At 35.2% G+C, this 22,963-nt stretch overlaps 1 protein-coding gene across 2 annotated transcripts; it reads right to left on the bottom strand.

The window, feature by feature from the left end:
- Positions 1-480: 480 nt before the first annotated feature.
- PANK3 (pantothenate kinase 3) lies at positions 481-22,956 on the bottom strand. 2 transcript variants are annotated; one of them, XM_043596251.1, is made up of 7 exons: positions 22,616-22,956; positions 15,276-15,628; positions 12,776-13,029; positions 11,032-11,208; positions 10,260-10,383; positions 8,202-8,327; positions 481-6,990 (listed from the first exon to the last, which is right to left on the bottom strand). In XM_043596251.1, the coding sequence occupies exons 1-7, from the start codon at positions 22,641-22,643 to the stop codon at positions 6,940-6,942; spliced, it is 1,113 nt and encodes a 370-aa protein (XP_043452186.1). In that variant the 5' UTR covers positions 22,644-22,956; the 3' UTR covers positions 481-6,939. The 2 variants fall into 2 exon arrangements, with proteins under 2 accessions (XP_043452186.1, XP_043452195.1); XM_043596260.1 differs by lacking the exon at positions 22,616-22,956 and adding an exon at positions 22,117-22,223.
- Positions 22,957-22,963: the final 7 nt, after the last annotated feature.

The raw sequence follows: 22,963 nt of genomic DNA, 5'->3' as shown, positions 1-22,963 counted from the left end.
TGAGCTTTGTAATTCCCTGTAAAATCCTAGGTTTGATTCGGCAGTCTGTGAGTGCCCAAACTTGGCTGGTCACTGGCTACTGGTCTGTGAGAGATACCAGGGCACCTCTAATTTGAAGTTTACTCAGATGAAATCTTTAATTTTTTACCCAGTGTCATTAAGACTCTCATCTGTGAATAACTAACTGTACTTTCTAATGATGGGAAGAAGGTGGGGAAAAACTAACAATTACTTCTTACATGACAGATAAGACACTTTCTGTACAATTGTTTATTGAACGCCTTCTCTGTGCCAACTACTCAGGATAAAGGTAAGACTTTGCCAAGTCTTTGTTCTCAGAGTTTACATTCTACTATAGGTAATTTCAGCTACAACTTTAATCAGTGAAAATGTGGGAGTACAATACATAAAATGAAATAATAAAAACATACACATAGGAAACAACTTAGAGAATTTATTTGGAAAGTAGGAAATAAAAAGTATGATTTTAACATTTATTTAGAATATGAAGAAAACTAGAAAAAGTTAAACTACAGAAAGAAGGCAGAAAGTACTGAAGTTGGCCTAATTGCCAGCCAATATAAACAAGCAAAACCTAAGCTTCCTTCATGCAAATAAGGATTAAGGAAAAGAGTACAAGAATGTTTATAGAACAGGCCACAACAAATATTTAAAAATTTACATAAGAAAATGTACATAAATGAAAAAATAAATTAGACGATTTACAAGCAATGTTTTATAGGTTACAATAGGCTATAACTTAGTTTATTATGAATAAAATTTGTAGCACATCATACATTTTTACATCACAGATTCATTGTTAGAAGAATTCCAACATGACAAAGCTCAGACTTGACAAGAACGATGTGACAGAATAAGGCAACTTAAACTGAAATGGCTTGTGTAAGTAAAATTCAAACATACAAACATCTAGATAGAATTTGGTCAATCACTGGGCAGAAGTAAGACAAGTGCCATTCAACTTATTTAAAAAGCTGAACTCTCAATGTAGTTCAAATAAAAAGCTCAAATAAAGACATGATAAAACTGTCTTAATATGACTTATATCCTAATTCCATTAATTATATTTGGGATCAAGAGACTAAGATATTGATGTTAGATGTATAAAGTTACCCTTTGCTTCTAAATGTTGTAAACTAAAAAGGGCCCCTCAGGAAAAAAGTGGTAAATTTCAAAATGGCTTGGTTATCTGTAATCACTACTGACTGTGACAGATATGATGTCCATGATTCAGAGATACAATGTAAAGCCAAAATTATCTCAAACTATTTGCATTACTTACATATGCTTTACAAATTATGTAAAAGTTGAAATGTTCTTTGAAAGCTATTGAAACTGTTACTGCAACGAATGAAAGATGTTAAGAAATAGCAAAATACAAAACAAAACAAAACCCAAAAAACAAAACCAGCAATATCTCAGAATTGAAATTTAGTTGCATATTTTATATAATTCAAAACCTTGAATTTTAACTTCATTCACTCCTTTGAAAAATACATTCCACCTTAGTTCTTTTAAACACAGAATTAGTGGCTGCTGCAGCAAAATGACTAACAATACAAAAGAAAAATAATCTCTTCACTATACAAAAAGCCAGAATGTAAAGATTTCTAGATTTTTTTTAAGGGGGGAAAAATTCCCCTCAAACACATCATTCAGCACGAACTCATGTACTTGAAGTCCCAGATCAACTCACTGCTACATTATTTTGTCACACACATGTACAATTTGATTATCCTCAGATAATTCTAAGGATAAAAGTGTTTTAGGCCTTCATCATATTGGATGTAGATGACTAGAATACATGACATTTTAACTCACCTGGAGGTAATTAAAACTGTTTTATACATTTTGCTACAAACTGTGTTTGACAAAAGCAGTAAGTAATTCTTGGAGGGGTTAATCTCACATCTGTTCCTACTCACAATGACCAGAAAGAAAAAACTTGAAGACAATGGCCACTAAAGAATCTCAAATATATCTAATATTCATACATTCATGAATTTAGTGGGATGTTTCTTTTTGTACAACGGAAAAGTTCTAATAATGTCCACATAATTTTAGAGTTAACTCAATAAAAATTTCTGATACTTCCACAGATTAAAGCACACACATACAGTTTATATATATATAAAACCTCTTATATTACTTTAAGATAGATCTACTTGGCCATTACAGGCAATAACATAACATTATGAGAGAAACCTAGTATCATTCTATTGGTTTGGTGAGAATCCAGAATCTAGTACCTATCAACATATACAAATCAAATTAACTCCAAAACATTGACACCAAATATCTGAACAAATGAGTTTAGTCTCCAAATGCTGCCATGAATGGAGCAACCAACTGTCTTTCAGGATCTTGATGACAATAGTGTCCTTTCCCATTGTAACAAATCAATTTCCTCATTTTACAATGAAAGAAAATAATATTCAAAGAATTTAGAAGAGTGGCTGGCACTATTTCCAATGTAATACCAAATCATGATACCCACATCCACTGAATACACAAGAGATAACACAAGCAATAGAGACTGCTTTTAGAAGACATCTGAACTTTTTAGAAGTGGAAATTACTCAGAATTTAGATATGGTCAAAAAGCTGGGGTAATTTACTTTTCAAGCCACCATTATTTTTATCAGGCTATTAAAAATACCTTAAAGGAAGAAAGAAATTACTTCTTTTGGTCTTTGCTGATTATTACTAGGCTCAGTAGAAAATATAAGACAACTACTGTCTCAGATATTGAAAATAGGCAGTAATACAGATAAAGCACATTATTTTCTGAGGTTATCTGACAATATAAACAAAGTTGGTTGAATTCCTTCAGTATTAGAATAAAACACACTAAAATAAACTTACTAGGAAAACAGGACATCAATGATATTTCTTGGCAAATCATCTTAAATAAGGTCAAGGAGGATTACAAAAAGGCAATATATTTCTAATATTTTGTTTATACATACCACAAACCAGTAAGTTAAATGCAAAATAATGCACACTCATTTTTTCTGGTGATTATCCTTTAACAGTTTTTACATGGCTTTAAATAAGAAAGGATTTCTAAACTACATTCTCAAATGCAATAGACTAAAAAGCATAAAGTGCTCAACAGAAAAAAAAAGATACACCAAACAAAATATAAAATTTTTGCATATAACAAGCAAAGTGGTTATAAAGGATATCTGGGAACTATTAACTTGCTAATAAGCTTTCCACCCAAGAATGCAACCTTAGAAATCAAGGCAAGACTGCTCTCAAAGGTAAGAGTCCCACAGGACATAGAGGAAAACCTTTCCCTTCAGCTGCATCATTTTTCTTATAGAAACGACTTTCAGGAACTGGTACTTAGAATACAGTAATCACATTTGCATGTAAAAGTAAAAACTCAGGAATTTTACAGAGTCTAATATTTGGCAAAGGAATCTGAACCTTTTGAAAGACCATCAATTGCCGTATATATGTTATTGGCAATGGCCATTTATTTAAACTAAGAGCCCACCTATTTAAATTAGAGCAGCCGAACAAGGAATAAATACCCCTGTTGACAGTCAAGCAAGTCTAATACTAGGTCTATGGAGAAACTGGTTATAGAACTGAAGGCCATTAGTTCTAAGAGTCTCTAGTTAAAAGGCAATCTTTTTTGGGGGGACAAGGGGGTTGGTGGTGGAAAGTTCTAGACCTTGTGTTCTTTACCAAGCCCCCAAACTGATAGTGCTCTTTGCATCTGAAAATATTATCAGTTTTTAAGAATGAAAATTAAATCCAAAAGTTATAAAGAAAATTCTCTCATGTATATGCAACTCAATGAAGAATTAAAAGGGTCTCTTTTTTGTCCTTTAAAATTGTCTTCTCTAAATTCAAGTAGATGAGGTTGGGGGTGGAAAGGGGATTTAAGTTAATGGAATCCTCAAATTTGCTTCAGTGAAGGAAAAAGACATTTTGGAGACTGTTGAGGCCAGTCAGGATGGGTCGTGAGCAACTTTATCCAGTGTATCACTGGAAAAATGATACACAGTATAATGAAATGGCAGGATCCAATGTAAGCTATTTTTGGAACAGTCAGAAATACAGCTTGTCTTTGTAAAATAAACTAGCCCAAACAAGGTACTTCTTAATCTGTATTTTTTTAAAAAGTTCCATATTTTTCCCATAAAAAATAACATTTCCCATATCCCCTTCTCAAGTATTCTTTTAAAAGCCCTTATCCATAAAATTTTCATGGATACTTGATAGTGGTCATTTTTAAGAGCTGGTTCTGGAACTGAACTGTCTAGTACAGTAGCTACTACTCAAATGTGGCTACTGAGAACCTGGAATGTAGTTAGCCTAAACTGACATGTGCTATTAAGTGTAAATACACACTGGTTTTGAAGGCAAAGTAATAAAAAAAGAAAAGAAAAGGTACAGTATCTCCTAAATAACATTTTATATTAATTATACGTTGAAATAGTAACATACCAGATATACTGGGTCAAGAAGAAATATATAATCAAAATGATTTTCACCTGTTTCTTTTTACTTTTTAAATATGCCTGCTAGAAAACATAACATTACATACTGCTCACACTTTATGTTCTTAAACAGTATAGCCTAATAGAAATAGAGCTCTGAGGCATTATGCTGTTTGGGCTTAGAACCAAACCTATTTACCACTGTATGCTTACAAAGAATTTCATGAGATTATGTTTAAAAAAACATAATCTTGGCAGTCTGGATCACAACTCTGTGTTCATTCTTATTACTCAAGTAATTCTTGACTATACATGAGAATGGCCAAGAGTAACAGTGCTGAAAGGGTTGTTCACTTTATATGCATTTTAATAGGAAATTTCAGTTTCAAAGGACACAAAGTATGAACCACATTCTCAGATTAACCAGAGCATTGATCAAATTAACTTACATGGACCCTGACCATTCCATTTTCTTTTCTTTCTTTTTTAAGTTTTTATTTATTTCGAGAGAGAGAGAATGTGAGTGGTGGAGAGGCAGAGAGAAAATCCCAAGCAGGCTCTATGCTAGCAGTGCATAACCTGACACAGGGTTCAAAATCACAAACTGTGAGAACATGACCTGAGCTGAAACCAAGAGTCAGACACTCAACCGACTAAGCCAGCAAGGCACCCCTCCATTTCTTTCTTAAACACAGTCCTAAATCTACAGCTGGTAACGTAGTTTGCCACAAGATACAATGTGAAATTATCATTTAAAAATAAAAACTTTTTGTACAAATGTCCAAATCACAAAATTTTAAAATAAACTGAACATGTAGCTTTTTGTAGTGACAGAAAGATCTAACCACAACAACGGAAACAGTAAAGTCACAGATGTTTAGTCACTGTCGGGTTTCAGAGTGGCTTACTGACTGAACAGGAATGCCAAGTTCCAAATATTCTAAATTCCACAACATTACCTTGCATGCTTTTTCCTATAAGTATCCACTCCTATTGTTCATATGTTCATGTCTTTAGATAAATAAAACTGAATTTTAAATATTTGAGCACAAAATTTGAAAACTATAAGGAGAAATGTCCAGCACCTCTACTGCAAATTGTTCTTTATGGAGCAAAATTATGTTCTATAAAAGCATACTAATACTTCTTTCTTCCTGTAATATACACAATTTTTAAACTCTTCCAAGTACATCCAGATTTACTGGTGATTTAAGGAGGTGAATATTTTCTCCAAGTCTACTTTGTAAACCATTAAGTAATGGTCTTGAGTATTTGCTGAGCTACAGGACCTCCAAAATGTTGCTGCCAAAGTAAAAATCTGAAAAGATTTGTAACATTATAAAAAATGACTTCAAAATAGAGAACAAATTCCAAGGCAAAAGGACTTACAAATTTTGAAACTATAATGCCTCTATTACCAAAATGGTAAAACACTGATCTTTTTAGAATTCTGTAATACTGCCTCAGACTCCTACAGTTTCAAAACCATTCATATTTCAGATTTCCATCACATCTGTTTAGAATATGATTTGGTTGCTGTTCATAATAGATTCAAGTCTGTAGTTTTGATGGTCAGACCTAATTAAACAGAAATGACTCAGTTTGGGCCCAAGATAAATGTGGTACAGAAAGATCACAGACTTCTATCAATGCACGCAAAACATATTCTACTAGAAGAGTCCTGGGACTTCACTAAATGGACTTTCAAATAAGTAATTGAGCCTCCAATTAAAAAATATGAAACATTTTTAAATATAATGATTAACTTAAAAAATACAGGAAGTGCAGTATCACCAATTATGTGCATTTTCTAGGATTCATTTTAAAATTCAGGCTAATATTTAACAATAGTATTCTAATTAAATTATACCATTTGAAAAAGCTTGTATGTCTGGGAAAAGATCACATAAACGTGCTTTTTTGGCCGGGGGAAATGCTGACAAAATTACAATAATGAAAAATTAATATTGCCTTAACATTTCTAAAATCACATAAAAATGATCATCTTTGATAGCCATTTCAATAAGTTTGATACAGAGTATGTTACTGTCCATTTACTAGTAACCAAAACACATAGAACACACTTATTCAGATTCAATTATTTTCAGGAGCTAAACATTTCTGAGACTTTAAGATTTGTGTTTGAGCATACAGTACTGCAATGTTGGCTACATAAAATAAATAGAAAATCTTCTCAGAGGAAGCTCAAGAATCAGAGGCTGTATTGCATTTAAGGATTTAACACTGGTTATATACAGAAGGGAAAGCATTTCAATTAGAAATACTTCACATGTTACCAAGCTCTCTTTTAATATGGCAACTTTCAGCAGCTTACCATTCTGACATTTAACAATCAACAGCAGTAGTGCTACTCTGTTATCCTTTGGTTCCCAGTAATGATGCCTCTGGTTTTCAGTTCCTCTTGGATGACATTTATTAGCAGAGAGAAACCGGATGCTTTTTAGCTGAAATTTGGCAGCCCAAGAAGTGCACCAACTGCTCCAAAGTATCCCTGTATAATTTAAAAACAATTATTAATGCAGTCTAGCTTTTAAATTAGCATACAATATTCGTTATTAGGAACAGATATTTATTATAATCTATTTAAGAACATCTATTTGGAAATCTACCAATTTGTGTTATCAGTTAATATCTGAAAATATGAAATACGTGCTTTTGAGAGTGAGAGAGAGAGAGAGAGGGAGAGAGCGAGAGTGAGCACACACGGGGAAAGAACAGAGACAGAGAATTTTAAGCAGGCTCCACGCCCCCGACTGGGGCTTGATCTCATGATGGTGAGATCATGATCTGAGCCATAATCAAGAGGCAGATGCTTAACCAACTGAGCCACCCAGGTACCCCTGAAATACCTATTTTTAAAGTATTGCTCTTAGACATTAAAAAGCTTCTAAGGTTATTGCTGCAAGTCTGTACCCCTCTTGCCCCTTTTCCTCAAATGCAATTCCTTTTGTTCATGTGTCATCCTCACAGCATACATCATGCCATGCGGAGCCTGCACAGCAGGGCACCATTCTCAACTACAGGGTGAGAGCAGGGACAATGAAACAGACACTTATAAGGGAAAACTCTGAATATGTGTTATTAAAATTATTAATATGTCCACTTGACCAGAAACAAAATAATTCAAGGTAAATTTACTTAACCCAAAATATTACATGAACTGATATTTTCAGATCAGAATAAATGGATGTAGTGAAAGAATAGGAAAAAAATCTTGAATAAACTCCAAAATTTTAACAGTGGTCACCTCCGGAGGTGGGGGTGAGGTTGTGATGGGAGGATTAAGAATTTTAAAAATTTTCACTGCTAAATTATATATTTTTGTGTTGTTCACATTTAATATTTGTTATTTCAAGGGAGGAAAAAAAAACAAAGGAAAACAATTTAACAAAACAAATCCACTAAGTACACAAGCAATCCCGATATTTAAGGAGTTTATAAGATCTAATACTGCTCTCTCTTGGTCAGAAGAAGTGGGAAACTCCATCTTAATGGGGTGCCTGCATTAATGGGCCATGTAACCTTTATGGGGGTTATAGTAACCCCTATCTCCCCAATTCAAACTGAAGTGTGGGACTCAATATACTATTTAGTAAATCGCAGTTTTATACTTCTAAGTACACAGCAAGAAGCAATATATAAAACTTGCATATAAAAAAAGCATACTATTAAAATTCACAAAACATCATTTTCCTATCATACCTCATGTTCTAGAAACAATGCTTTCAGTTGACCTTTTGACCAATAATCCAGTGCATATGCCAAAAGTTTCATTGAGAGAGTATTGACACGTAAAAAGTTTCCGACAAAGACAACTCTGTTTATTTTCTAAAAGAAAAGAACAAATAAAATGACCTGAAATAAGAGCTATCAAGTACATTTTATAATACAGTAGGGTTTAGAAAATCTCCACTTAAAAATATAATTAGCCACTACCTTTTTTTAGTGTCTATTACATTCCTGGTACATATACCTCCATAATCCTGAATATTTAAAATTTAGTTCAGGATATATCACTACACATTTGTCACAATCCATAGAATATATACCAAGAGTAAGCCAAAATGTAAACTATGGGCTTTGGGTGATAGTGGGGTTCAAGAGTGTATGTGGGAACTCTGTATTTTCCACTCAATTTTGTTGTGAAGTTAAAACTTGTCTAAAAAATATAGTCTATTTTAAAAAAGAAAAGTTCTCGAAAGACCCTAGTAAATGATTTTAGATGAGACTTGTTTTTGAAAATGGCCAATAAATAACCTATTAAGAAAGTAATTTGGAGAAATATTATTGAGATTAAAGGAGAGAAACCAAGGAAGAGTATTTTAAATGTGTTTAGAATTAAAACACTGTAAACTTGAGGCTTCCAGCATCTCCGGCCCTGCCTAACTCATCAAGTTACTCTCTGCTAAGATGCAACTCACTAATTTAGTTCCCTAGATACCTTGAAGATGGAGGAACCAGTGTTTCAATCTCCAAAATGTTTTCTATTCTCACAATATATTGACTTCTGAGTATACATTTTTGCACACTGAGTTTGGATAGTGTAAGCTATGGCCTTAATTACTATTAAGTGGCCAGTGAAAATCTAGATAGATCTACAGGGCTAAGAAAAAAGGTCCCAGAATATTGTCTGCCCCCAAAAATGAAATATTCCCCAAACCTGGGTTAAAACACCTGTTAGTGGCTCTTTCCACCAACTTACTAAACTGTTATTGAGATACTTAGAACTCTGGATTTTAACACAGAATAATATGCATGATTATCTTACCTCCTCTAAATATTTATCCAAGGGTCACATTTTCAATAAAGCCTTCCTTTAACAAGCAAACTACTCAGCAATCTATCTTCTGCCATTCTCTTTATCTTGTTTGGTTTTCTTTTTGTAAAAAGTAGCATTTATTACCTAACATATACTAAAAAATTTACTCTATCACTAGAATAGATGGAAGCTCCACAAAGTCAGGGGTCTTTGTTTTTTTCACTAATATATCCCTAGTGCCTAGAAAAATACCTGGTACAAGGTACTCCACAATGAATAAATGAATGAACAAATGAAGGATTCCCTCAAAAAGCAAAATTTCCAATTCATTTAAAGTATTTGATATTTACAAAAATACATCTATTACATGAAGGCAGAACTGTATATTTACTCTCCTTCATATAAAAATAACCCAACAGTGAGGTAAATCTATGCTTTTCATAAGTATGTATCATTCAAATTGCATGTGAAGAACAAGTCTCAATGCCTTCATAGCCCTGTACAATGCTGCTTGATCCATATGCAACAAGGCAGCACTGTAAAGAAGCCAAAGGCAATAAGAAAACTTCCAAGCACTTTGCTAATCAAATGCAACATTAACAGCAAAAAAAAACAAAAAACAAAAAACAAAAAAAAACACCAACCAACCAAAAAATCCAAAAAACAAAACCAAACCCTCTTTCAGTAGTTACCTCAAAAATGTCCTATGTTTGAAAAAAGAATTTTCTATCTTCAAGAGATTTAGGTGGTATATTTCTGGAAAAGCTTCTAGATAAATTTGAAATATAAATATCTATTTGTCCTCCTTCCAATTTGAATTATCTGCTATTTTCTTTACAAATAACATTAAGTGGGTACACATGACATTTAGCTAATGAGCCTTGGGATTTAACAGAGATGAGTAACCTCAATCCTAGAGACCTCCTTAAGGAACATAAAGAAGCCCTGCTGTACATAAATAAAATTTCAATCCACATTTTCCATATAGTTAATTTTTTTACCTCATTAACAGCACACATTCGTGCCACAGACCCAATGTTATTGGTGATAGTAACTAAAGTTGCTCTTGCTAGATCTTCTTTACTAACAGATTCTCGCTTATCCTTATAAATCATATTCCCAAAACTGCAAAGAAATGAAAGACAAAATCAATTCTTCTGATAATCAACATTTTTGGGAATTTATCTTACAGATAAATGTGGTATGTACAAAATAATGCATGTTAACAAGGTTACTGACTGACCCATTGAACTATACACAGCAAAATACTGGAAACCACCAAAACATCCAACAAACTTTGATAAGCCCACACAATAAAATACCAAGAAGCTGTTAATAAGGGGGGGGGAGAGGGAGAGGAAAAGGGAAGGGGGAGAAAAGAAGGTGAGAAAGAGAGAGAAATGAAGGTAGGGTGGGAGGCCAGCAGATAGACTAGGATATCTTGCCTACTGAAGAGCATATACAATATGCTGTATGGTAGTATACAAATATTACCTTCTGAAAGTTACCTTCTAAGTAAGGGGAGGATAAGGATATGTATTTACATTTGCATCAAGAAAAACTGAAAGGATTCACAAGAATAAAAATGGTTTCCTATAGGGTATATACCTGGGAGACTTCTTAATGTGTATCTAATTTTTAAACTACATGAATGTTCAAAACTTGGTACCTAAACCGGGTTAAGAGTAAGTAAGCCTCCTTACAACTTCCTAATATATTGCTTTCTAAAAACTAAATAGGCAACTTTCATTACAACATAAATATTAAAGTTACCTAGATGCTACAGCCCAACCTGGCAGACGAAATCTTTCATAATCTCCTCCATAAATATCACGGACCAGCTTGTCGGCTTGGGTGCTGTCACCTTTGGATGCCATTTCAAGAGCCTCTTCAAAACTTTCACAGCCAGTCAACAGACAGCATAAACCCAGAAAGGTACCTCCTCCAAGGCTAAAGAAAATAAAACTGGGTAAGTTACATTTATACACTGTATTCTTCTTCCAGAGTAAAAATAAGAGTATTCATATATTCAACAAACACAAAGAAAGAACATATTGCTAATGCCAAGTGCTGAGATATCAACATAATGAAGGTAAGAAAAATGCCTAGCAAAACCAAATTTGTCAGATGAAATAAACCAAAGGGAAAGATAATCACTTGGTGGAAGCATCATGAGGATGGAAGAGATATTTTGTATCTTCTATTATCTTTATCAATTCCTTACACTTTGTAATTGCCAAAAAATAAATGCTTTTATGTGTGTGAAAAAACAGTTTAAATGTTAAAAATTACTATATGAATTAAAAGGAGAAAATTTGTAACTCTAAATGGTTTCCAGGAAATGATTTAGTGAAAGGTCTATTTATTTACTTGGTCTGACAAGGCTGAAATCAATTCACTGTGATACATAAGCATTTAATGTGACCCAGAAATGAATATGGTGAGAAAATTTTTGTCAGTCTGGTCAATATGTTAATACCAGAAATTTACTTGGTTCTGTTATTCTTTTGGATATGCTGATAAAATGAAATGTCTCTCTAACCCCTAAAATCAAAACCTTTGTTCCTCAGTTTCACCTCAATTTCTAACAGACTCTATTCCTGGTCACTGCTGGAATTTAGTTAACCTGACTTAATTTCTTTTAGAATTGACTGCAGTAGGTAATACTTCCCTGTAATTCTCTGGCATAGAGCATCACAATAGAAGTAGATTTTTAGCCACCATAGATATAAAATCCTAATTTAAGGATCACTTAGGGGCGCCTGGCTGGCTCAGTCAGCAGAACATGTGACCCTCAGAGTTGTGAGTCTGAGCTCCATGAGGGGGGCAGTTTAATTAAAACGAACAAAATATTAAGTATCACTTTAATAAGAGCACTACTTTAAAATGGAAATGAGTATTTTTCATAAACCCCAAAATCTTTCTTCCTCAAATAAAAAGGAGTCTCTACCCTCCTTAAAAGCTGATAAAGTATATATCAGAATCATAAGGACAATTTAAAAATTTCATTTCACAATACTTCAGGCATTATAGAAAACACTGGGATATTTGGAACATTAATGTTATTCCATAAAGAGCTTATGTTCAATTCATCCTATAAGAATTATCATAATGTTGTCTAACACAACACTTAAATATGAATCTAATCCAATCAGCATGCAAGCTAACCAGTGTCAAGCATTAGGCTTAAATATATCTATAAAATAGTGAAAGGAGAGAAGAATGCTTTGGAAAATAAAAAAGTCCCTGGAATCATTCCAGATAAAAATTCCCTCTTACAATTGTGGAAAGTTTAGTGCCAACTGTTGCTAAGCAAATATAAATAATGATTTCAGTTTGAGTCTTTACACACATATCTTATGAAACAAAATTATCTGTAACACTTTAACTTCTACTTACACATCTACCTTTTTTTTCTATTGCATAAATACATGTTAAAGGCTGGCATTAATATGAGTTCACAACTTCTGTGTATAAAACAACATGAATGCTGCAATAAGAACAAAAAGGTTACTACCTTGTCCCGGTTACTCGTTTATAGTTGTCTTTGGAATGGACTGCTAAAATACTGACTCCTGAACCAATGTTCACTATCAGCAGTGGATAGGGATCATCCAAGTTAAAAGGCATCTTTTGGCATCGCTCAGGTTCTGAGGCATTAGCAAAATAATAGCACTCTGCTTGTCCATTGAAACTGACAGAATCTATATACAGCAAGCCCTTTACAAGGCAGTCAAGTTCATCCAGTTTGTGCAGGTGGAGGTTTCCAATCTGTAAAACAAAAACAAAAACAAAAACACACAAAAATACCAAAAAAGTTGTACAAAGTGAACAAGGGACAGTATTAAAAATATTTGACTCAAATGCACTGTATAATTTTCACATACTTTATAAAACTTCAAAATCATCTATACATTTCCACTTGTTTTGTGTCAACATCTCTTAGCCCTATGATTCTCGGTGATAGTGGTATTACCTCTGGAGGTATTTGTGGGGATTTTCAGTTTTCACAAAGATAGAGAAGAGAAAAGAACCAAACTAACATTTAATGGGCAGGGACTTGTGATGTCAGATGAGTGGGGCAGTTGTGCAAATGAGTGGGGCACAACTCCAGTGAGTGGGGCAGTTGTGCAAAACAAAGAAATATCCCATTCCTGCTCTATCTTTCACTGTTCTGACAGACATTTTTGTAGGTAGCAGTAGGAAAATTTGTTTATAATTATCCATGCCTATGTAAACATAAAGTATTCTTTATATGGCTTTAATATATATACACTAAATTTGCTAGGAATGCAACCATTATATAAACTGAGGAAATACTGGACTTCCATATCAATCTGTTAGCATTTGTGGCTTTAGAATTTACGGTGAATGTATATCTAAGTGCCAGTATCTAACTATTTCATTATGCCCCTTTTATGTGATCCTACTAGAGAAATCTACCAATATATAAACAACTTCATTTCCTGTCTCTATATTATACTTTGAGTACTAGTTTGAAATTATTAAACTCACTTCAGGTTAGTAAAGAATGTTATAAAGTATTTGAAATAAAATCTCAGCTTAGAGATCACTTCCTCTGGGAAGCTTTCATTATCCAGAACTTGTTAGGTACCACACTACTCTGGTGTTCCCGTGGCACTGTTTTTCACAGCAATAGCATTAATTATCAGACACGGTACTTTTACTTTTAAATCATTTGTGTGGTCTAGACTACTACATTCTTCCGGGGCTAGGACTGTGTCTTATTTCCAGCTGAGCTGTGTCTAGCATAATACCTGACATATACTACATGCTCAATTATTAGCTTAATAAATGATGGAGCATCAACAGGAAAGTTATTACAGAACTTCATCACTAGAAAATATTGATAGTGGCCAGATGAAATGAAAGCTGGCATCAAGGACACTGCTTTTGGTAAGAATATTAAACACCAAATATCTCATGTCCAAGCAAACTGGTCTCAAATTTATGAAATTTATGTTCAAATTATTCAATAAATTGAAAACAAATCAGTATTATCCATCAAAATAAAAGAATTAATAAAATTTAGACTTTTAAACTATCCCAAAGGTTAAGGGGCTTATGTTATATGGGCCATGTAAGTGATCACTTATGTTTTATTAAGATTTTTCTTATATAAATTTAAGAAATTAAACGGTCCACTTGCATATTTTCACAGAAAACAAATTTCAGTAGCCCCAAATGCCAACTTTCTAATCTTTACTCTAATGGAAAGAACTAGAAGCTTGGCAAACCCCCACTAGCACAGAAATCAATGCTTACATTTGCCATTTCCAAATGGCACTCTTTGAGACAAGACCATGGTAATGTTGACAGATAAAATCAGGAAAAGGAGGTAATAGGGAATTTCATTCAGATGTCTACTAGTCAAAAGACACTGGCTTCAGCTGTTTTTCTTTGGGGGAGGGGGATGGCCCTAGGAGAGAGGGCTATATGAGTAATAACAAAGAGCAATGCAAACACAGGACAGTAATAGTGAAAATAATTCAAACCCCACTTATATCTGGCTTCGTACACTACCAAATTCACTGAAATTTCTTCTTATTGTAGCTTTGTTAACAGTCCCTAAACGCAGCAGGTTTTACCAAACATTATATACAATAAGGCCAAATCTGGGTGATTTTTTACTCAGTCTATAAAGGTGTTTAAGTGCCCCAAAAGAAGGGTGCCTAGGTTGCTCAGTTGGTTAAATGTCTTACTCTTGATTTTGGCTCAAGTCATGGTCTCAAGGCTATGAGATGGAGCCCCATGTTGGGCTCTACGTTGAGAGTGGAGCCTGCTTGAGACTGCCTCCCTCTGCCCCCTCCCACCCCACCCCCCACCGCCAAAAACGTGTCCCAGATGAAAAACTTGTCATGAATATAAACTTCCTCTGTATCCAAGCAGGGGCAACTAATCTAAGAAACATGTAAGATGGAAGGAAACCTAGACTCATGTTTTAAAAATTAAAGAGAATGGGTATCAATGTTTGGCTTTGAGTAACAGATACCTACTGTGCGGAAATCTTCTTCAAACTTGTAAGCACCACCTCCTGTAGCACATAGCACCGTGTGTAATGTTGAGAAGTTTTTATCTCTTCCCATTTGGATAAAAGTAGGCAGGTCATGGGTTGGAAATCTGATAAAGTGCAAGTTCCCTCTTCGGCCAAAAAGTGTTAAATCCTTCAGTTCAAGGTGTACATCCCGAATACCAGTGGATCCATATGCTACATTAGAAGTCAAATATTTCCGGATACTTTTTAAGCTCTCAACCTCTTCTTGTTCTTCCTCTGCTGTGATATCAATAGGTTCAAAATAGGAGAGCTTTACTAGAGTCCCCCCAATGTCCATGCCAAACCATGGGAAAGCTGTGGATTAAAAAAAAGTAATAACTTTACCTACATTGGTTTTAGAAACACAAATTAGTTAGAAACTAGTTAATTAGCCACAAATTTCGCTTACTCTGAATCATGCAGTCAGTAATATTTTGGGGTAAGATGCATCTTCTATGTGCAACTCAACTTTTTCCATTTGAAGCATTACTTTGTATATTTTCTAAAACTCTGTAACATAGGATGCTTAGAGCTGGTCCAGGGCCTTTTAATTCCTGGTCAGGTAGGCATTCCTTTTCATTTATTAAATACTTACCATATGCCGCAGGGGATAAGGAAAAATTTGGAACAATTCTGTTTTAATAAATAGGTCACCACCTAGGACTTGATAATGTTTCTAGTAACATTTTAACATAGTAAAATTGGCCTATAATTACTTCAAGTAACCCTAGGTAAAAGTACCTCCTTAAAAAGAAATCTTATTCTTTCTCATTAAGCATTAGGTTTCTTTGGTACATCTGGTTAATAAAATTAGCTGTTAAAATAATATTGAAGATAAGTCTACCTGGGGCATATGTGGGCAGCCAGTTCTATCATTTGGGCAGATAAGTTGGGACTTGGTGCTCTTTCACTAACTGGACTTTATGACTTTAGAAAAGCCATTAACTTCTCTGAATCCAAGTTTCTTTAAGGTCTGTTTCTATTCTCTGTATTCATCTCTATTCATCTCTTAAACAAGATGATACTCAAAATAATTTAATAAATACATACATTACAAAATGCCTCAGAATAAAATATATAACATGTTTTTATGTATAAGTTGTCAAAGACGACTAGTTCCCTCTAAAATTCTGTTTCTTAAATATTAGTGTTTTTGTTATGTGTGACTATTAGAAACCAGGAACATACAATTCAGCAAGATAGGATTCTATATATTTCTCCATTACAGAATTTTACATTTACTGAAATTAATATTAAATATGAGGAAGTGTAATTCTTATCTTTTTCTGGAGAAAGAGCTCACTTTTCTTTCTTTCCAGCCTATTTTTGTATTGGAAACCTAAGTTGCAGATATAGGTCTACATTAAAGACAATCTTAAAATAGAAACTTCTTTAAAAAAATTGTAAAATGATATAAGACCATAATCTGGGTGGCAGTAAGACCCCAAAGAGGCATTATGCTTTTATGCCTATGTTTTTATAAATAACTAAGATGTAGTAAAAGAAACAGGCTAAAGTTTCTCAATTGTTCAATCCCTACTAGGAAGTAGCAATACTAACAGTTACAAAGGGGATATTCACAGCAACTGTTTGTCTTAAAAGAAAACAATACAGAGTAGCTTTACTGATCCAATAAATCAGAGATGCCTTCAGAATTTTCCCAAACTGTTGAACAGATATGCAGTTAGGACACTTTTCAATGGATATTAGATAAAACATAGGAATGCTTCTGAGATTATATAACCAAAATGATTGATTTGATTGATGCTTGATTCTAGATTTCATGGGGGTGGGTGTGCAAATCATTGCTGCTATGTAAAGTATATTTTGGGACAGAAAAGTTTCTACAAGGTGAGTTTTATTGAGCTAAAAACTTTTATTTTCCAAAGTTCAAAATACTTTAAAAATTGTTTAAGTTTATAGTTTTTCTTTCTATGCCTTTGTCAGGTGTCAAAATATACAAATAAAAATGTTACTTCCACGCAAACTATAACGCTGAAACATTACCAAGTTCAAAGTTCATTTTATTTTTATTTTTAGTCAGAAGTCCCTGCCTACTCCCAGGCGTGAACACTGCCATTCTTGAAAGAAAAAAAAAAAAACAACAATTAACACTTATGTGAAGAACTTTTAATTCTTACATGAAACCATAATTTTTAAAAGAACCTTACTTACTGCCTAGGAAGATATTTGAAGTTTACAGATAAAAATACTGGGGAGGAAGAAACTTTCTACTTTTCTAAACCTGTGTGGTTAGCACTAAGGTTTTTGACCCCAAAGGGCAATGGCCAATTCCAAAACACGGAACTGTGGAGTAGGCAACAGAAAGGCTCACAGAATGAAATCCTGTTTGTGAATGAAACAGGATTGGGTGCAAGAAAGTGTTAACCAGTTCTTTCTCAGAGACAGAAAATGACTGTTTAGGTGTAATTATCATTAAAATGATAACGAAAAACAAAAACCTTTCACTTCTTCTTCTTCTTTTAAAAGGCTTTTCTTGATCTATTTGCATGAAACAACCAAACTTGTCCTATCTGAAAAGGAAAACTCCACAAAGAAAGTAAAAAACATTTGTAAACAAAGCTGTTTTATTATTACAGTATACCAAATCCCTTATTTCTTTTAAATTACATTAATTGTTGAAGAATATAAAATATGTATGACCTAACAACCATCAACAATGACAAATTTATGAAACAGAGTACTACCGTTCAATTTTATCTTTTTAAGTAGGCTTCAAGCCCAGCACGGAGGCCAGGGAGATCAAGACCTGAGCTGAGGTCAAAAGTCAGAAGCTTAGCTAACTGAGCTTTCCAGGCACACCTACCATTCAATTTTAAATCTCTGTGTAGCCACTTTTGTACACTAAAGAAACAGAAGGTTCTTCCAAATACCTCAGATTAAGTTGGAAGAACTATGTAATTTCTTTAAGGGTTATTGCCTAGAGGTAGGCTTTTAAAATTATGAATGCAAAAAGCCCAAGATTCATCTCACATCTAGCCTAGGAGATGTCTGTTCTTAAAGGAAGGGTAACTAGATTGTAAATGATGAGTTTCTCACTCATCATCATGTGCAATCTAGAACATAACATGTTCCCTCTATTCCTTAGTAAATCTCACTTATGGTAATTCTCTTCTTAAAATCAGGAAGGTAGATACTGAAAGAGAACTCAGTCTTGCCAATAACAACAACAACAAAAAACTGGTAACAGCCACCTTTGGTATTAGTGAGCCTTTCAACTCAGCAGAATTCTGGAATTCATTTCCTTATGTGGGCAGGTGGGGAGGATCACATTCAAAAAGTATGGAGAAGGCAATAACAACACAGAAAACACAAGTTCTTCTTCTTCTTTTTTTTTAAAGATTTTATTTTTTAAGTAATCTCTACACCTAACATGGGGTTGGAACTCACAACCCAGAGATCAAGAACTGCATGCTCTAACAACTGATCCAGCCAGGCGTGCACCACAGAAAACACAAATCCTTAATTATGACCCACTCCTATCATTTAGTAAGTGGTCAAATAACCGATCTTTACATTGTTCAGTACATAAAAAAACAAAACAAAACAAAACATTTTCTCACTGACCAAAATAGGAGGGGAAAGGATCATGGAGCTCAAACTTTATTTGCAATGAAAGCATGAAGCAAATATAAGGTTATTAAGTACAACCACAGGTCCACTAATAGCTTATGAGGTAATAAAAATATCAGTTTTCTAAAAAGTCAGGCAAGTATCTTTGTTGCTTTTAGCCAAGGGATAGGTTAAAAGTAGGTCACCAGTGCATGAGCAGCCTACCTACTGCATATAAGCTAAATATTTTTTTATTCTTTGAGAATTAAACTCTCCACTGCCAAGGTAAAAAAAGAAAATGAACCAAAACACACATTTAAAAAACAAAGCACACACTCCATAAATACAAATACGTACTTTGATGATGGCAAATATGCATTGCCTTCCCCAGACTTTCCTAGAATCTCCTGTGATTTACTTGGACTTCAAAAAAATAATAGTTCCTAGTCTATTTCTCAGCCAAGCCTAAAAGAGCTGCCATTAGTTCCCTGTAAGTAACAAAAATATCCAGGACTACCATAAGCATAAAGTGCTACCAAGAATTATCTTCCTTACCAGGGTGGATCATGAATGAAGAAACCTGCATGTCCAGTCACCTTTTGTAATGATTAAACAGCAGGAGACATCTAGCCACAGGGCAAACTGTTAATTTCTAGTAAGTTGTGTTATGTGAGTTTGGTGTCTTGCTAGGCATTGTAAAAGGGGTGGGGGAGAAGCATTATCAAACCATTTAATTGCTATTGGCAGCATGCAGATTTCAGCCCAAAGGGATCCTATGCCAAATTAGGATTTAATTATTCTTTAGCAGAAAGAGAAACCAAATGATGAAAATGTTCAAGACATTAGATTATTTTAAGAAACAAAATTCTAAAATGGGAATGTGCACTGGTAAACTCCAAGTATGCTTCAACTTCTTGGATAAAAAAGACATTTTGCTCTTCCCAATAATCACTCCAAATAAAAATGCTGGTGTTTCAAAATAGACTAAGAAAATAATCACCTTCACACCTTCAGTGTCACAATTCCTTAGAAAAGCATCACGTAAGATTTTTTTTTCCTTTGGTAAATTAGGTACATCTAAGGGAATGTTAGAAACTATCATATTAAATTGTACCTTATTATCTACTGGAAGTGATAATTGTTAAACAATGATTCAATTTACAAACAGGCCAAACTACACATATATGCCACATACTTCTCTCTGATCTTGACAAAAGCTTCAGGTTGGGTTAGCAAAGCAGAGATTCAAAAACCTTTATCTCAGCAAATTAAAAAAAATTTATCTTTTACTGTCCCCTTGTTAATCAGGCTTCATGTCACAAAGGTAAGCAAAACAAAGACTGAATATATCTTAAGAGATCAGTCCAGGTCAGTCCAGGTAGAGAGGAACCCGTGATTGGCTTTTTAACATCTAATACTTAAGCAGTGTGAAAAACATAAGGCAAAGCAAGCAAACATTGCCATTTTTCAGGTTTTCATAGAAAACTAGAAAAATTTTCACTAGAAAAATTTGTCATGAGGTTCATGTTTGACTTCATCCTTCCCTTGGAGCTGAATTAACACTAACCTTATACAACTAGAGGACGAAACGGATTCTTTTTCTCACTTTCTGGTTAAATACATGCATTTGGTTTCTAACCCTGTAATATATTAGTGTTGTACCTAAAAGCAATGTTTTCTAACCCTTAGGTGAATGTAAGAGTGTGAAGCTAAAGCCACTTGTTTAATGCTGCAATGCATGTAAAGAGTGCCTTACACATAGGAAGTGCTCACTTAGTTTATAATTATAAAAAAAAACCCTATACAAGTACTCAAAAACAACACAAATACATCTTTCCCTAATTGGAGTGGTTTGAAACGTCAGAAATGACTTTCTAGTTCTATATATTTATAGCTCATAATTGAAATACTTCCCCCACACAAAAACAAGATGTTCTTTACTTTCCCAGTGAAGAACTGAGGAAGCAGCAAAGTCACCTTTTACATATAAGAAACGGGAAATGTCACTTTAGACTTCTAAATCCGATTAACTGACTAGTGTTTCAGCATGACTCTTTCAGCACTGTCCCCTAAGCAGTAATAAGCAACTTCTAGAAAACAGGTGCTCCTTTCTCAACTTAGTTTATTTTATAAACCTTTACGTATTATCTTTGCTGAAGCACCTTTGACAGAGGCAGCATTCATACCTGATTACAAGTGTGCCCAAATCTAACAAATCACATCAGCATCATGGCAAAAAGAAAATACCCTAAGAGTTAGAATATGAGCTTGTCAAAGTTCAACTCATTTTACCAAATGGAACTTCTAAGACAAGCAGGGAAAATGTATGTGTTAAAGGAACATGTCCAAGTGTTCGACGTTACTGCATGTGTTCAAGGTTAGTTTAATTCAGCAAATGTAAAGAAAATTAAAACTGGTTCTCTATTAACTGTCATTTAAACCTTCCCATCACTAGTCTATAGACCCCGTGAGTAAGTACTCTTTAAAGATCACAAGAAAGCATCGATAAAATACACATTTTCTTCAGCAGGCAGATAGAATCACCACGTCAGAAAGGTTTGTGTTTAAGTATTTAGACTAAACTATGCTCTATGGGTGCAGAAAAAAGAACACTGGACGAGGAGTTCACTTAGGGCCCTGAGCCTCATTAGCAGAGTTGGAAAAGTTACTCTGGGGCTAAATAAATTCAATTTCCTCACCAGTAACATTAAGAATGAATTATCTCACGTTTAAATAACAATCCATAGTTTTCAGAGTGCTGCAGTAAGTTGCCTCTCCCTTGAGGTAACAAGAACTCTGATGGGCCAGAAGGGAAGGTGTCAGTGCTCCGTTTTATCACTTGAGACACTAAAAACTGTGACCTATCAACACAACTCTAAGAAATAAGCATGCATCCCCACATTCCTAGTTGCTCTGGGAGAATGTACTTAGTATGAAATCACAATGAATGATTAAATAAGCTATTTACAGGAGTAAAGGTTTTTAAAAGGCTAAAAATAAAAGGAAGCAAATGAAAGTTGATACGCTCGTTTAAAACATGGGAAAGAATGTTTCATTAAAAAGTTCGTACATATATACTGGCGTAGAAAAATCTGAGTATTCACCAAAATATTAATAGTGGTTAGCCCTGAGCGGCGGGAATACCTATGATTTTCATCCTTTTATGTCTCTTTTTCCAAGCAAACACGATCTAGCTGTTATTCTAAACAAAAACAAGCCAAAGCAATTACCCGCTGGTAGGTTACAGGCGTGTATTAAAAAGGCTTTAATTGTAACAGCGGTGACAACTCCCAGGAACACACCAGGATTTCAAGGACACATGCTGGAAGCTCAGAAATCAGTAAAAAAAAAAAAAGGTGGGGGGGCGGTAAATGCCCCTGCGCAAATGACACCCATTTTCAACCTGACTTCAGAGCCAGCTGGGGCAGCGGACTGATAGCTCCCGTCTGGTCTGGCAAAACCCGAATCAAAAATTCCCCCAAGTGCCTTCCAGATCTCGAGAAGGAAGTGGGAGGAAAGGGCCAGGAGGCGGCAGGCGTTCGTCACGCGCTCACTGGGGAATGAAGAGGGAGCCTCGACCCCGATGCTGAAATGGTCCTTCCGCCCCCCCATCCCGTGCCGGGCGCCTGCGAGGGCCGACGGGCCGGGAACAACGCCGCTCCGCTAAGGCGCTTCTACACGGGGCCCAAAGTGCTCTCCCAACCCGGGGGGCCCAAGCCCCCATCTTACAGGGTTTCTTGGCATCCTTGATCTTCATGGCGTCTGCCTAAGGAACCAAAGGCAGCCTCGGGTCCGGAGCACTGGGGGTAGTGGAGTCGACTCCGGAGGTGCCTCGGCCGCGCGGGAAGGCCCGGCCGGTTCCTCCCCTCAGGCCGGGCGGGGCGGGCCTGGGGCGGGGCGGCGGCGCCTAAGGCGAGGCCCGGCCCAGGGGGCGGCCTCCCCACCCCCTCGAGGGTGTGCCGGGACCGAGCGAGCTGGGGAAGGCCTCCGGCCTCGCCGCTCCGGGGCCCCCCCGCAGCCGCTCCAAACAAAAGGCCCCGGTCCCCCGAGCCGCCGCCGCCGCCGCCGCCGCACTGA

Source organism: Prionailurus bengalensis, chromosome A1, assembly GCF_016509475.1.
Source record: "Prionailurus bengalensis isolate Pbe53 chromosome A1, Fcat_Pben_1.1_paternal_pri, whole genome shotgun sequence".
NCBI lineage: Eukaryota > Metazoa > Chordata > Mammalia > Carnivora > Felidae > Prionailurus > Prionailurus bengalensis.
Note: the sequence above shows the minus strand (reverse complement) of the source record. Positions and strands in the feature narration are given on the sequence as shown.

Excerpts from the sequence above, each read along its gene's own strand:
- PANK3 (XM_043596251.1), bottom strand. The coding sequence starts at position 22,643 with ATGAAGATCAAGGATGCCAAGAAACCCT. Across the intron at positions 11,209-12,775 it reads AAACGAGTAACCGGGACAAG|CCTTGGAGGAGGTACCTTTC; the intron begins GTAGTAACCTTT and ends TATTTTCTTTAG. Across the intron at positions 6,991-8,201 it reads CATTGTTTCTAGAACATGAG|GGATACTTTGGAGCAGTTGG; the intron begins GTATGATAGGAA and ends TAAATTATACAG.